The sequence below is a fragment of the Oncorhynchus clarkii genome, chromosome 6 (assembly GCF_045791955.1).
Source record: "Oncorhynchus clarkii lewisi isolate Uvic-CL-2024 chromosome 6, UVic_Ocla_1.0, whole genome shotgun sequence".
NCBI classification, from domain to species: domain Eukaryota; kingdom Metazoa; phylum Chordata; class Actinopteri; order Salmoniformes; family Salmonidae; genus Oncorhynchus; species Oncorhynchus clarkii.
Window position 1 is genome coordinate 66,395,631 of NC_092152.1, and position 15,058 is coordinate 66,410,688.

At 45.5% G+C, this 15,058-nt stretch overlaps 1 protein-coding gene across 2 annotated transcripts in view; it reads left to right on the top strand.

Annotated features, from left to right (window-relative positions):
- Positions 1-15,058, top strand: part of LOC139411467 (unconventional myosin-Ie-like) — a 56,409-nt gene that overhangs the window by 35,725 nt on the left and 5,626 nt on the right. For both annotated transcript variants that reach the window (XM_071157880.1, XM_071157881.1), the window contains exons 9-22: positions 231-363; positions 1,671-1,867; positions 1,955-2,035; positions 2,791-2,877; positions 3,002-3,088; positions 3,997-4,164; positions 4,764-4,849; positions 6,232-6,313; positions 6,720-6,826; positions 9,161-9,259; positions 10,130-10,274; positions 13,987-14,101; positions 14,278-14,447; positions 14,544-14,689. In XM_071157880.1, coding sequence (XP_071013981.1) covers positions 231-363; positions 1,671-1,867; positions 1,955-2,035; positions 2,791-2,877; positions 3,002-3,088; positions 3,997-4,164; positions 4,764-4,849; positions 6,232-6,313; positions 6,720-6,826; positions 9,161-9,259; positions 10,130-10,274; positions 13,987-14,101; positions 14,278-14,447; positions 14,544-14,689 — 1,703 coding nt within the window. The remainder of the gene's footprint in view (positions 1-230; positions 364-1,670; positions 1,868-1,954; positions 2,036-2,790; positions 2,878-3,001; positions 3,089-3,996; positions 4,165-4,763; positions 4,850-6,231; positions 6,314-6,719; positions 6,827-9,160; positions 9,260-10,129; positions 10,275-13,986; positions 14,102-14,277; positions 14,448-14,543; positions 14,690-15,058) is intronic.

Genomic DNA, 15,058 nt, shown 5'->3' on the forward strand with positions numbered 1-15,058 from the left:
CTTTCCATTGGGATGGTTCTCTCTCTCTCTGCCTTTCTTTCTCTTCTTCTCAGTCTGTCTTCCATTCTCTGTTGTTTTCATTTTATACCCTGTACTCCACCTGTTTTTGTTTTACCAGTGAAACCACAACAGGAGTAATTAGAGGACATGGTTTAGGTACCACAGCAGTACGTAAACACACGTTTCATCCATGGGTTCATGTCTCCTGTTCTGTCTCTGTCCTCTACCAGCATGCCATGGAGGTGATTGGCATCTCAGGGGAGGACCGTGGCCTGGTGCTGCAGATTGTAGCCGGAGTCCTGCACCTTGGGAACATCAACTTCAGGGAAGCAGGGAACTACGCCGCCGTTGAGAGCGAGGAGTGTACGTACCAACCCTTGTAACTTTGTTTATGTAGAGGGCTAGGTAGAGTTTGTTGCTTGCACCAATCCAATCCTTTCACATCTGTGAGGGGAGTCAACAGGATGTGGGAAGGGAGAAAGTGGTCAGGTTGAAATGCAGTTAGACTGTCTCTGTGTGTCTCCAGCCTGCAGACTGGCATGTCCCCCTGGCGTTCCTCTCCAGTGTCCTGGGCTTCCCTTTATGGGACGGGTTAGGTTAGGAAGCACATTTCTCAGCACACTGCACTGACTGTTTTCACTCCCCGAAGCTTTATTGTGTTAATGCAGGGCTGCAGCCAAGCTCCAGGCCACGCTGAATTACCAGAGAAAATAAAAAACAATTTTCAAGGTCTGGGCACATTACATCACAGACAAAAATTACTCTGAGAAACGCAGCCTCTTCCTGCACCACTCCTACTCTTCCCCCGCCCCTCTCTTCCCCTTCCTCCCTCCCTCCCTCCTCTACTTCCTTGCCCGCCTCACAGCCACCCATCCAGGCTGAATGATGAAATGTAGCCCCTCTGGTTATCCAGGGTACAAAGCGGCGTTGTGTGGATTCTGCGTTTCCTCTTCCCCCCTATATCACTTCCTGTCTGACTGCAATGTGTTTCACATATCAAGACACCTGGTGCCCCATATAAAACCACACCAACACAAGTTGGCATAAACATCTGCTCACGCTCAGCCAAACAAATCCCTGCCTCAGATCCACTAGAAAGAACACTCCCTTGTACTGTACATATAAACTTTTAACTATCCATCAGACTGGTATGGATCATTAGTTTTGGTATAGATGAACTGGCTGCTCATCATTGATACTATCTATATCCTCTTTGAGGGAGAGTGCATTGGCAGGCTACAGTAGGAGATGCAGCATGGTCCTGAGGATAGACTTGGCCTGTGCTGTGGTATGGAGTACAGTCAGTCACACCCTCATTTCCCAAACGGGGGCTATTCGTCAGACCCAGAGTTAGACCCAGAGACTGAGAGCAGTTTCCTTCTGGGGGAAGTGACTCAGTGTAATGAGGCAGGGAGGGGCTCTCAGGAGAGTCCTAATGGCCCTCCGCATGCTCAGGCCTCTGCTAGGAGAACCCAGTTGTTGTGGCTATGGCAGGGAAGAGGGAGCAAAGAGTCATCACTAGACTTGATTGCATTCCGTTTTGTTGTTGAACCCTTTATTTATTGGATCCAACGTATTCAGAATGTACTGGTGTTTTGTTTCATGAGGAGGGTGTGTGCCACACATCTGTCTGTCTCTTTCTTCATTCTCTCTCGTCTCTCTCTCTACAGTCCTGGCCTTCCCTGCTTTTCTACTGGGGATTGACCAGAAGCGGCTGAAGGAGAAGTTGACCAGCAGGAAGATGGACAGCAAGTGGGGCAGTTCTATGGAGTCCATCGATGTGACACTGAATGTGGAGCAGGCGTGTTACACACGGGATGCCCTGTCCAAGGCCCTACACTCACGTGTTTTTGACTTCCTAGTAGAGGTATGAATGGACACTCCTTCTCCATTAGAATAATACCCGGTCCTTCATAAATGGCCAAATGTAACAAAGCATTTTTTTCTGTTTCAGTCCATCAACAAAGCCATCGTGAAGGTTCACCAAGAGTTTAATATTGGCGTGTTGGATATCTATGGATTTGAAATATTCCAAGTAAGTTTTCTGTAGATTTGCCCTTTTATGTTTTGTGATTTACATTTGGAAATCATAGCATAAGGTGATACATGATCACTACATCGCAGTAATCATAGTAAAGTTTGGGTAGTTACACAGCTTAAAGACAGAGGATCAGACTGATTTTGTCTGGATTATGTCCCATCTCTTGATTGGGACAGCATTCTTTAATGGACCTTTCTAATCTGATTAGCTGTTTGTTTAGGTTGCATTATTCGGGGTCTCACTGATGCCCCCTGAAAAGGACTGGCCTTGATTAAATAATGAAACGGGACAGCTTCAGTGTCGTAGCGTGGCGACAGTCTCAAACCATGATGTACCTGTCCTCTGATACCTAACATGAGCTAATGTAAAGCTGTAAGTTTAGATAGCATACAACTGTTATCTAAACAGTGGTTGGGTCCGTCCACATGTTAATACACAGGCCTATTACTAACAAAGCACAGAGAAAATAAACCTCCTGTGTTAGTGCTCAGACGAGCTGAAATGGGATATATTGGGTTTCTTTAGATAAAACATTAGTCTCAGGTCCCAGGTCTATTGTGGTGTAAAGTACTGTGTAGATGTTTTCCTCCAGCCACGCCAGGCTGACTGGTAGATATCCTCACCTCATAAACATGACCCATTCAGGAAGCCCAGAGGAGTTCCCCAGCTCTCTGTGTCTGTACGGATGACCTCACTCTCACCCTCAGCCTCTCTGGTTTATCACTAACACACCATCTCTTTCTGTGTAGAAAAATGGCTTTGAGCAGTTCTGCATCAACTTTGTGAATGAGAAACTGCAGCAGATCTTCATTGAGCTCACGCTTAAAGCTGAGCAGGTAATGTTTTGGGCTTTTTTCACTCATTGTTCTCACACCTTTTCACCAGCAGAAGCTACTTGTCTCATGTTTAAGTAGAGACTCATCGTCAGACCAATCACTCTTCTTCCCCCTCTCTCTCTAGGAGGAGTATGTACAAGAAGGCATCCGGTGGACTCCTATCGAATACTTTAACAATAAGATTGTCTGCGATCTCATTGAGAGCAAACTAGTAAGTAGAGTCCCCAGTGCCCACTATTAATTTAATGCACACCTTGAAGTCACATATAAATGGGATAACAGGAAACAGTTGTGAGACTGCTTTAGATAGATCTGTAGTTTGTTATGCCTGCCATCATAATGCTCCAAATAAGAGCAAACACTCTGCCAATTGAGTTACAGTAGGGCCACTGAAACCTCCCCACTCTTCCCATGACCGGCAGTCTAACATCCTCAAACGTGCCGACATGCCTCTTAATTTGATTTATCCGTCCCACTGAGAGGCTTAATCCATGAAATCCACAACAAGGGCGACCCTTAAACAAGCTGTGATCTGAGGCAGCCAAGCAGGGAGTCTGTGTCCAGTCTCTGACTCCTCTGTTTTAGACCAAGTCCAGTTAGCTACATCTGTGACTGGCAACTTCACCAGAGCTTCATTTACACTAGTGACAGAAACCTGTGTTCTCTGTTTGTGACTTTGCCACAACTAAAGAGCCAGAGACACTGCAACTACTGTCCCTAGTTAAGGCCACTGGCCGCCGTGTCCATGGACACAGCGTGGAGCCAGATAGGGCAGCAGCTGTGTGTGTGTGTGTGTGTTGTGATGACATCATTCAGTGTGTGGGTGTGTGACGTTCTGGGATGCAACGCGGTAGCTAATTATAAATTGGCTCTGCTGTTATGCTTTGAGCTGGTGGAGTACACAACGAACACTGTAACCCATGTTTATCACTTTAGCCTATCCATGACATTGACATTGATGTATTTATGTGGAATTCAGAAAGAGTGTCTAGTGTGTGAAGAAAGTTAGCATTGTCAGTTATAATCATAGATGGTCATGGGGGATATGTTCATGTTTTAGATCTGATGTGTTGTGGCTGAGGTTATTCTCTGTGCTCATCTTTTTGGTTCTCCTCCCAGAACCCCCCTGGCATCATGAGTATCCTGGATGACGTGTGTGCCACCATGCACGCGGTGGGCGAGGGGGCAGACCAGACCATGCTGCAGAAGCTGAGGGTGGCCATCAACTCCCATGAACACTTCAACAGCTGGAACCAAGGCTTCATCATCCACCACTACGCTGGCAAGGTCTGCAACACTGCAGTATACCTCTCTTCTCCTCTCCTTGTCCCTCTCTCCTCTCGTCTCTATCTTTCTCTCATTCTGTCTTTCACACTGTTGTGCTCTTTCTTCTTCTCACGTCGTCTCTTTCTCTTCTTCCAGTCCTTTTCTCACTCTTTCTCCATTTCTCTCACCCTTTCATTCTCATGGTCTGTGCTGTTTGCTTCAGATGTGTTTGGGTCTCAGCCTGGTACACTCTGCATGCCACAAGTCCTAATTAACCATGTCATAATGGCTTGGAGGGGTCCTGGTCCTAAGTCATCATGGCTTAGAACATTCCTACAGTACCACCCCAGACTATAGTGGCTATACCGAAGATCTATACACACTCTATGTATATGAAGCTGGAGTTGGGAAGCAAGCTTAAAAATGCAACATTGGTGGTCTTGCAGAGAACCTGTCATCAATCGTTTCTCTTTTGTCAATGAATTCTTTGTTGTTGCTCTTAACATTCTCTCAGTTAATTTTGATAGGGCACCTGGACTGAGCAGAGGGTACTAACTGCTATCTGAATGGGTTAACTGTGTGCTGTGATCGTAACTAACCCTCTAACATCTCTCCTCCAGGTGTCCTACGACGCAGAGGGTTTCTGTGAGAGGAACCGTGACGTCCTCTTCAGTGACCTCATCGAGTTGATGCAAAGCAGCGAAATGTAAGTCACTCATCACTTATGCGAGCATTAGAGAGCATATGCAGCTAGCTGTTCTTTCTGAGACCGGGCCGAGCATTTGGTTTAGAGGTCCACAAAGAGACATCTTCTATTATGATCTATATGAATGGATGCATCTGAAGGAGACTTGCAGATGACTAGTGCAGCTGGAAAAGGCAGATCAATAGGTGTGTGCAGGGCTGGAGGTGCTCTCCCCTCTCTTGGGGGTTTGCTCAGGACTTCTAAGGTCTGGCGAGTGTCTCACTGTCTCCTTAGGGAGCCGCATTGAGGAGTAGACTCCCCTGCCCGTCTTGTGCGTTCCTGGGCCTCCTTTGTGCCGCCAGTGGCCATCTGTGCAAACAGCCTCCACAGCCTCTCTTTAGAGCCCTTTTGTGTGTAGCCTGCAGGGGGGCCTGCACGGTGGGCCATGCCAAGACCCCCAAACCCCATTCAGACACGTGATCACACACACACACACACACACACACACACACACACACTTATAGACACACAGACACACACACACTTATAGACACACAGATACAAATGTGTGAGGGAAAGGAGCCTCATTCCTTAGCGCAGCAGGTCTGCTCAGAGAAGAAAGAAAATATCATTATAGTCAGCTGGACATTGTTAGCATGCTGCTGGTCCATCTGCACACACAAAGCCCACTGATCCTCCCTTATGTCCCCATGGCCTTGATTAAAAAGACCAGACAAATACTCCTGCAGGGAAAGATGGTAGCCCTCGTGTGAAACGTTTGCACATTCTGTGTCCTGACTGTCCCTGTATTTGTTTTTACTTGACTAGTATGTTTGTCAACATCAAATAAGTAATTCCTTAAGCAGTAGATTTCTTCAACTTGAACCTTGTTGTTATTTACAACAGGTTTATTTGAGGACTGCAAAATGAGCACTTTGAGCACTTCAAGTGATAAACAGAAAGGTTGAGATCAGAACTGTTCTTGAGGTTCTGGAATGCTGGCAACTATGTGCTACATTCTGACCAGCACACATCCATCATGGGTTTAGAGAGCATGTTGTGAGTGAGGACATTCTGACTGTAGCATGATTAAAAGGAATGAGTATAAAGAAAATACCATATTTGCTGGTATAACTTTCCAGTCACAGTGTAATAAAAATGCACATTTTTGAGGAAGTAAAAGTCACAGTTTGGCAGGAGAGCTGCTAAAAACCACAGTAATTCAAACTTCAGCTCAGTTCCCCGAAGCTAAACAACAATGTGAGCTGAGCCACTGGCAGCCAGCGCAGAGATTCCACAGACCTGAGTTTGCTGCTTCTAAGAAAACTAAAGTGGAGAACAGTCTTAGCCTGGTCTTCTATATACGTTGCCAGTCCTTATTACACCCTGGTTCTCCTCTACAGAGCTTTCATCAGGGCCCTGTTTCCAGATAACCTCAACGCCGAAAAGAAAGGCCGGCCGACGACAGCGGGCAGTAAAATCAAGGTGTGTTGAGCAGCTGTGAGACGTGTGTTTGTACACCGTACATCAGTGACATGGGTGTATCTGTGGGCCACGCCCCTACCTGACCTTATCACTCTGTCAGGTGCAAATCCAGAGCCTGGGGATGAAAAGCTCATTCACTCCAGTGTTGTTTTAGTGTCGTCGCTGTGTTCTAGAGATGACAGTTTTAATCAGGGTTCAGGTTCTCTCTCTGACACGCATCAGTATCTTTCAAGCACAAAGATACCATCTTGTAATCAGTCGCGTCAGTGCTGTGTCCCTGAACACTACAGCTTGGAGTACAAACAGTGATTCATCAACAACATGTAGATACAGTTGATATATTTTAAACACAAACTATTCTTCATCCTCTCCGTCCTCCTCTTCTTCCTCCTCCTTCTCCGTTCAGAAACAAGCGAATGACCTGGTCCAGACGCTGATGAAGTGCACCCCTCACTACATCCGCTGCATCAAACCCAATGAGACCAAGAAGCCCAAGGACTGGGAGGAGAGCCGGTGAGTGTCTGAACACTGAAATGTCAATGGAACTGCAAAACACACAGTCTTTGAGATGTGTTTCAAACTAAAGCGTTTTTTATTACATCATTTACAGTTTGTTCTGGAGATTGTCAATTGATATTGAGCAGGATATCCCATTACTCAACTCAATGTTGTTAGGTCTGCTTGTTGAATCATACTGTATTTCCCTGTTCTGGCCTCTTTAAGACTGGGTGATGGAGGAAGTCTCTGAGACACTCTTACTCTAACTCCCTCTGTTTTTCCTTCCCGCTCTTTCCTCCCTGGCTGGGTACGAGATGTACTGATGCAGGGTGCTGTGTTTGGGCCTAATGGCCTTCCTGTTGTGAGCAGCAGTGAGCTGGTCTCAGGCTCAGGCTCAGGCTCAGGTCGGACTGCCTAATTAGCACCGGAACTGCTGTTTTCACAGGAAGCCTGTGTGCATAAAGAGATTCTTTAGTACCTTACAGTATCCTTAGTGTTGGAAAATATTAATTATTTTATAACCCCACCATAAGGTTCATTATAAAATTCAATTGATCTACAGTGCCTTGCGAAAGTATTCGGCCCCCTTGAACTTTGCAACCTTTTGCCACATTTCAGGCTTCAAACATAAAAATATAAAACTGTATTTTTTTGTGAAGAATCAACAACAAGTGGGACACAATCATGAAGTGGAACGACATTTATTGGATATTTCAAACTTTTTTAACAAATCAAAAACTGAAAAATTGGGCGTGCAAAATTATTCAGCCCCTTTACTTTCAGTGCAGCAAACTCTCTCCAGAAGTTCAGTGAGGATCTCTGAATGATCCAATGTTGACTTAAATGACTAATGATGATAAATACAATCCACCTGTATGTAATCAAGTCTCCGTATAAATGCACCTGCACTGTGATAGTCTCAGGGGTCCGTTAAAAGCGCAGAGAGCATCATGAAGAACAAGGAACACACCAGGCAGGTCCGAGATACTGTTGTGAAGAAGTTTAAAGCCGGATTTGGATACAAAAAGATTTCCCAAGCTTTAAACATCCCAAGGAGCACTGTGCAAGCGATAATATTGAAATGGAAGGAGTATCAGACCACTGCAAATCTACCAAGACCTGGCCGTCCCTCTAAACTTTCAGCTCATACAAGGAGAAGACTGATCAGAGATGCAGCCAAGAGGCCCATTATCACTCTGGATGAACTGCAGAGATCTACAGCTGAGGTGGGAGACTCTGTCCATAGGACAACAATCAGTCGTATATTGCACAAATCTGGCCTTTATGGAAGAGTGGCAAGAAGAAAGCCATTTCTTAAAGATATCCATAAAAAGTGTTGTTTAAAGTTTGCCACAAGCCACCTGGGAGACACACCAAACATGTGGAAGAAGGTGCTCTGGTCAGATGAAACCAAAATTGAACTTTTTGGCAACAATGCAAAACGTTATGTTTGGCGTAAAAGCAACACAGCTCATCACCCTGAACACACCATCCCCACTGTCAAACATGGTGGTGGCAGCATCATGGTTTGGGCCTGCTTTTCTTCAGCAGGGACAGGGAAGATGGTTAAAATTGATGGGAAGATCGATGGAGCCAAATACAGGACCATTCTGGAAGAAAACCTGATGGAGTCTGCAAAAGACCTGAGACTGGGACGGAGATTTGTCTTCCAACAAGACAATAATCCAAAACATAAAGCAAAATCTACAATGGAATGGTTCAAAAATAAACATATCCAGGTGTTAGAATGGCCAAGTCAAAGTCCAGACCTGAATCCAATCGAGAATCTGTGGAAAGAACTGAAAACTGCTGTTCACAAATGCTCTCCATCCAACCTCACTGAGCTCGAGCTGTTTTGCAAGGAGGAATGGGAAAAAATGTCAGTCTCTCGATGTGCAAAACTGATAGAGACATACCCCAAGCGACTTACAGCTGAAAATCGCAGCAAAAGGTGGCGCTACAAAGTATTAACTTAAGGGGGCTGAATAATTTTGCACGCCCAATTTTTCCGTTTTTGATTTGTTAAAAAAGTTTGAAATATCCAATAAATGTTGTTCCACTTCATGATTGTGTCCCACTTGTTGTTGATTCTTCACAAAAAATACAGTTTTATATCTTTATGTTTGAAGCCTGAAATGTGGCAAAAGGTCGCAAAGTTCAAGGGGGCCGAATACTTTCGCAAGGCACTGTATATAGATTTATCTTAGAAATGGAGGAAGGTAGATGCTGACAGATAAACGTCTTCACTGCTATATCTTTGTGGTGAAGGGTTGGTTGAGGCATCTGACCAACCTTCTTCATACATCCCAGCCAGACTGACCCTGTATTCCCCTCTCTCTTCTTCCTCAGGGTAAAGCACCAAGTGGAGTACCTGGGCCTGAAGGAGAACATCAGGGTGAGGCGTGCTGGCTATGCCTACCGCAGAGTCTTCAGGAAGTTCCTCAACAGGTAAGGCCCTTCCTTCTGGGGGAAGAGTGGCATAAAGGAATGAATGAATTCTACACTTTCAGTGTATATCAAATCAAATTGTACTGGTCACATACACGTGTTTAGCAGATGTTATTGCGAGTGTAGCGAAATGGTTGTGCTTCTAGTTCTGACAGTGCAGCAATATTTAACAAGTGATATCTAACAATGTCACAACATATAGCCAATACACACAAGTAAAGGAATGGAATTAAGAATATATATGTATGAGTCACTTTCGTGTGACACAATCTGCCCTGCCCTCCCAGAATGACAGTGGTTGGTTTTGTATGCTCCTATCCCATTCGGCAGCATAGGGTAGGGCGGTCTCTCTCTCATCTCTCTCAGGAAAAGGACACAGGGTCGGCATTTGCAGGCAATCAGGAAGTGCTCACTTTGCTAATGTTCGTGTTGGCAAGCTCGAAGGAACAGGCTGTGTGCTGAGCCTCCTGATGAGAACCACTGCTATAGAACACAGGGAGAGCTCAGGGCTTCTGTTGTAGGCTTTACTGTATCATACACATACTGTATAAGAGTAATTGTGAAAAAGCACGGCTGAGTTTAGAGTTTGGTTATTGTATTGTTAGACTTGTGGTGAATGTATTTTCTTAATGCGCCCCAGACCTCTTTCATCTCCATTGCATCATATAGGACAGAGATAGCAATAGTATACTGCTTCTGTACACCTGGCATAGGCCTTACATTGCTCATACGCTGAATCCCTCGCAAATGCTGCAACAACATGTCCAAAATTCAAAACAAGGGTTTGGTTGTGGATTTATCTCTCAATCTCCCTCTCTCCTCGTTGTCTTCATCTAATTATCTCTCTCTCTCCCTCATTATGTTCCTCAGGTATGCCATCCTGACTAAGGAGTCGTGGCCTACATGGCGTGGAGATGAGAAGCAGGGTGTTCTTCATCTCCTACGTGCAGTCAACATGGACCAGGACCAGTTCCAGCTTGGACGCACAAAGGTCTTCATCAAAGCACCTGAGTCGGTAAGACCACCCCTCTCTGACCTGCACCGCCCCTCTCTGACCTGCACCGCCCCTCTCTGACCTGCACCGCCCCTCTCTGACCTGTCTACATACATTAAGACCACCCCTCTCTGACCTGTCTACATACATTAAGACCACCCCTCTCTGACCTGCACCGCCCCTCTCTGACACGCCTACATACATTTAGACCACCCCTCTCTGACCTGTCTACATACATTAAGACCACCCCTCTCTGACCTGTCTACATACATTTAGACCACCCCTCTCTGACCTGTCTACATACATGTAGACCACCCCTCTCTGACCTGTCTACATACATTTAGACCACCCCCCTCTGACCTGTCTACATACATTTAGACCACCCCTCTCTGACCTGTCTACATACATTTAGACCACCCCTCTCTGACCTGTCTACATACATTTAGACCACACCTCTCTGACCTGTCTACATACATTTAGACCACCCCTCTCTGACCTGTCTACATACATTTAGACCACCCCTCTCTGACCTGTCTACATACATTAAGACCACCCCTCTCTGACCTGTCTACATACATTTAGACCACCCCTCTCTGACCTGTCTACATACATTTAGACCACCCCTCTCTGACCTGTCTACATACATTTAGACCACCCCTCTCTGACCTGTCTACATACATTTAGACCACCCCTCTCTGACCTGTCTACATACATTTAGACCACCCCTCTCTGACCTGTCTACATACATTTAGACCACCCCTCTCTGACCTGTCTACATACATTTAGACCACCCCTCTCTGACCTGTCTACATACATTTAGACCACCCCTCTCTGACCTGTCTACATACATTTAGACCACCCCTCTCTGACCTGTCTACATACATTTAGACCACCCCTCTCTGACCTGTCTACATACATTTAGACCACACCTCTCTGACCTGTCTACATACATTTAGACCACACCTCTCTGACCTGTCTACATACAGTTAGACTACTCCTCTCTCTGACCTGTCTACATACATTTAGACCACCCCTCTCTGACCTGTCTACATACATTTAGACCACACCTCTCTGACCTGTCTACATACATTTAGACCACACCTCTCTGACCTGTCTACATACATTTAGACCACACATCTCTGACCTGTCTACATACATTTAGACCACCCCTCTCTGACCTGTCTACATACATTTAGACCACCCCTCTCTGACCTGTCTACATACATTAAGACCACACCTCTCTGACCTGTCTACATACATTTAGACCACACCTCTCTGACCTGTCTACATACATTTAGACCACACCTCTCTGACCTGTCTACATACATTTAGACCACACCTCTCTGACCTGTCTACATACATTTAGACCACCCCTCTCTGACCTGTCTACATACATTTAGACCACCCCTCTCTGACCTGTCTACATACATTTAGACCACACCTCTCTGACCTGTCTACATACATTTAGACCACACCTCTCTGACCTGTCTACATACATTTAGACCACACCTCTCTGACCTGTCTACATACATTTAGACCAAACCTCTCTGACCTGTCTACATACATTTAGACCACACCTCTCTGACCTGTCTACATACATTTAGACCACACCTCTCTGACCTGTCTACATACATTTAGACCACACCTCTCTGACCTGTCTACATACATTTAGACCACACCTCTCTGACCTGTCTACATACATTTAGACCACACCTCTCTGACCTGTCTACATACATTTAGACCACACCTCTCTGACCTGTCTACATACATTTAGACCACACCTCTCTGACCTGTCTACATACATTTAGACCACACCTCTCTGACCTGTCTACATACATTAAGACCACCCCTCTCTGACCTGTCTACATACATTTAGACCACACCTCTCTGACCTGTCTACATACATTAAGACCACCCCTCTCTGACCTGTCTACATACATTTAGACCACACCTCTCTGACCGCCCCTGTACCACCAACCTGCCTTCGTCCAATGAAAATGCCACCTACCTAACGTTCTTCTAACAGGTTAGAACAGGCGTAGAATTAGATCTCTCATAGGCTATAGGCTGCCATGGTGTTGTTGACATGTGCGTTGGCATGCAATAATTCTGTTGTCAGGGAGAGAAATCCAAGACTCAAGAGTTTTTAGACTGAACACCATAAAAGGCTGTAGTATTCAGGAACATGTCAGTATATCTGTGATTGGGGAGCAGGAAGGAGGGGGTTAGACCCAGCTCTGGTGCCCATGTCAGAGCTGTTGAGTCAACACTACACTGGAACTCATACTCCAGTGCGAGGCTGTGGTCAAGGAGGTGGTGGGACATTGGAGGGTGTTTTTTCCAAGGTAACAGCATTTTTTCCCACTGCTCCAATGAAAGCAGTACTTGTGGCTAGCCCGTGAGATCACTTATTGACATCTGTACACACATACATGAAGATACATTACATAGTCCTGAATCAGGCCTTGTGTGATTCCAGCAGCAGACTGCCAAGTTCCCATCCCCCCTTCTCCCACATTGCCCTCCTGAGCCCATGCGACTGAGGTGTGCTTATGAAACACAAATATCACACAGGGCGGACTCTGCGATTACCCAGCTGCCAGGCTTCTCAAAACAAACCTCCCTCTGATAAGACGCTGACACAGGTCATTAGTACATGGCTAAAGCATTTTTTTTCTCTTCGTGCTATTAGATGACATAGTTTGAGTCCAGGCCAAGAGTAGAATCACTCTCTCTTCAGAGTAGACTGTCTCACAAGGTGCTAATGGTTAGCCCTGTGAGACACTGTCTGCCAGAGGTGTGACACTGTCAGATGCTGCTCAGAGTTAAAGGTCTGGATGACTTAAACACACTCCCAGCCCAGATTAAACACTGGCTCCACAGTCTCTTTAACAGTCATCTCCTTCCTTTCATAGTCATTCTTATCCTAACTATTGTTTTTTTCCCTATTTTATTTTAACATGTATAAACATTAATTTCGTTAAATCAATCATACTTTTTGTTCTATTGTGAACTTACTACTCATACTTGTTTTTATTAAAAAAAAATCTTAAACTTAACATTTTGATCGATATTGTTATTTACCAAATTGTTGATGAGCGTTGAGGAGCGTGTGCATGTGACCAATAAACTTGGATTTGATTTGACATTCAGATCTAGTTTGAATGTGTTTAGTAACTAAAGGGTCATTTGATGTAAAGTGATAGGACATGACCGAGCCTGTGTGGCCTGTGGCAGGGGTGTGGCAGTGCCAGGGCTGCATTGGGCATGTGTGAGTGGGCATGATATTTAGTCTGGGACAGGGGTGGGGAGATTTGATGCTGGGTGTCTGGGGGGGCCATCAGGAAATGAGAGGGAGGTAGCTGAGCCAGGGTGGGCTTAGGACTTGATGGCCCACCCACCCATAGTACTGTTACTATCTGTGCGCATGAGCCTGGACATTGGAGAAAATAGCATATTAGGCATGGCTCCTTTCAGGCTCCAAACAGTCCACCTTTCGCTTTGGAGAGAACATTATAGTGTTATGCTATTATATACTCATTGGAATCTGAAAAAACCTGACAACTTGGAATTGTGTTTGTATATTCAGATTTCTTCAGGCATTAACAGTATGTCTGTACAGTCATCCCTGTCATTGTATTTGGGTGTGTCTACACTGAGGTATGCCCAGTATGTTTTGCTGTCACAGGTTGTTCAGGTATAAATGTTTTCATATCTGTGCCTCTCTCTACAGCTCTTCCTGTTGGAGGAGACAAGGGAACGTAAGTTTGACAGCCATGCCAGGGCCATCCAGAAAGCCTGGCGCAAGTATGTGGCCCGCAAGAAGTACGTTCAGATGAGGGAGGAAGGTGAGTGACAATCATGTTTTGAAAAAAACTAAATAGCCTAATCGTCATGACTAATATTCAAACTTAGATGTCAAATAGTATCAAGGTTCTGGTCTAATGCTTCTGAAAATTAACTGAATTGAGACTGTATGTATGCATCCTTGTCTGACTGCCTGTCCCTGTGTGTCCATCCCCAGCCTCTGACCTGCTGGTGAACAGGAAGGATCGGAGGAGACACAGCCTCAACAGGAACTTTGTAGGGGACTACCTGGGTATGGACGACAGGCCTGAGCTACGACAGTTCCTGGCCAAGAGGGAAAAGATTGACTTCGCTGACAAAGTCACAAAATACGACCGTCGCTTCAAAGTGGGTGTCTTGAGCAGCAGAATTCTCTGTTTGTTTGTTTCTGATATTGTTAGTCCAATGACCATTTATCTCCTCTCTGTCCATATGTGTTTCCAGGGCATTAAGAGAGACTTGATCCTGACCCCGAAGTGTATGTACCTGATTGGGAGAGAAAAGGTGAAGCAGGGCCCTGAGAAAGGTCAGGTGACCGAGGTACTGAAGAGGCGGATTGATGTGGAGAAGATTCTGGCTGTGTCTCTCAGGTATTATGACCCAGGTCCTAGGCGCCAGGAGATGCTGGCAGGGTCTGCCTAGCCCCATACTGACTGTTTAGTGTTTATTCCCCTTAGGCAGTAAGAACACACAGGACCAGCAGACTCAAGGCCTCGCAAAGCCAGCTAGTTAAAGTGCAACACTTTTCACCAGCGGTCACAAATAGATGCACAATGTACTGTACATAGAGACTATTGTTCTTGTCAGTGATGTCATCCAAACGGTTGTAGACCGAAAAGATACTACTCACTGGGTCTCAATAAGAAACTTGATAAACAGCTCAGGAATCAGCCCCCCATTACACATGAGATTGTTCTGTCAGCTCACAGAAACCCACCATGTTAAGCTACAGCTATCTG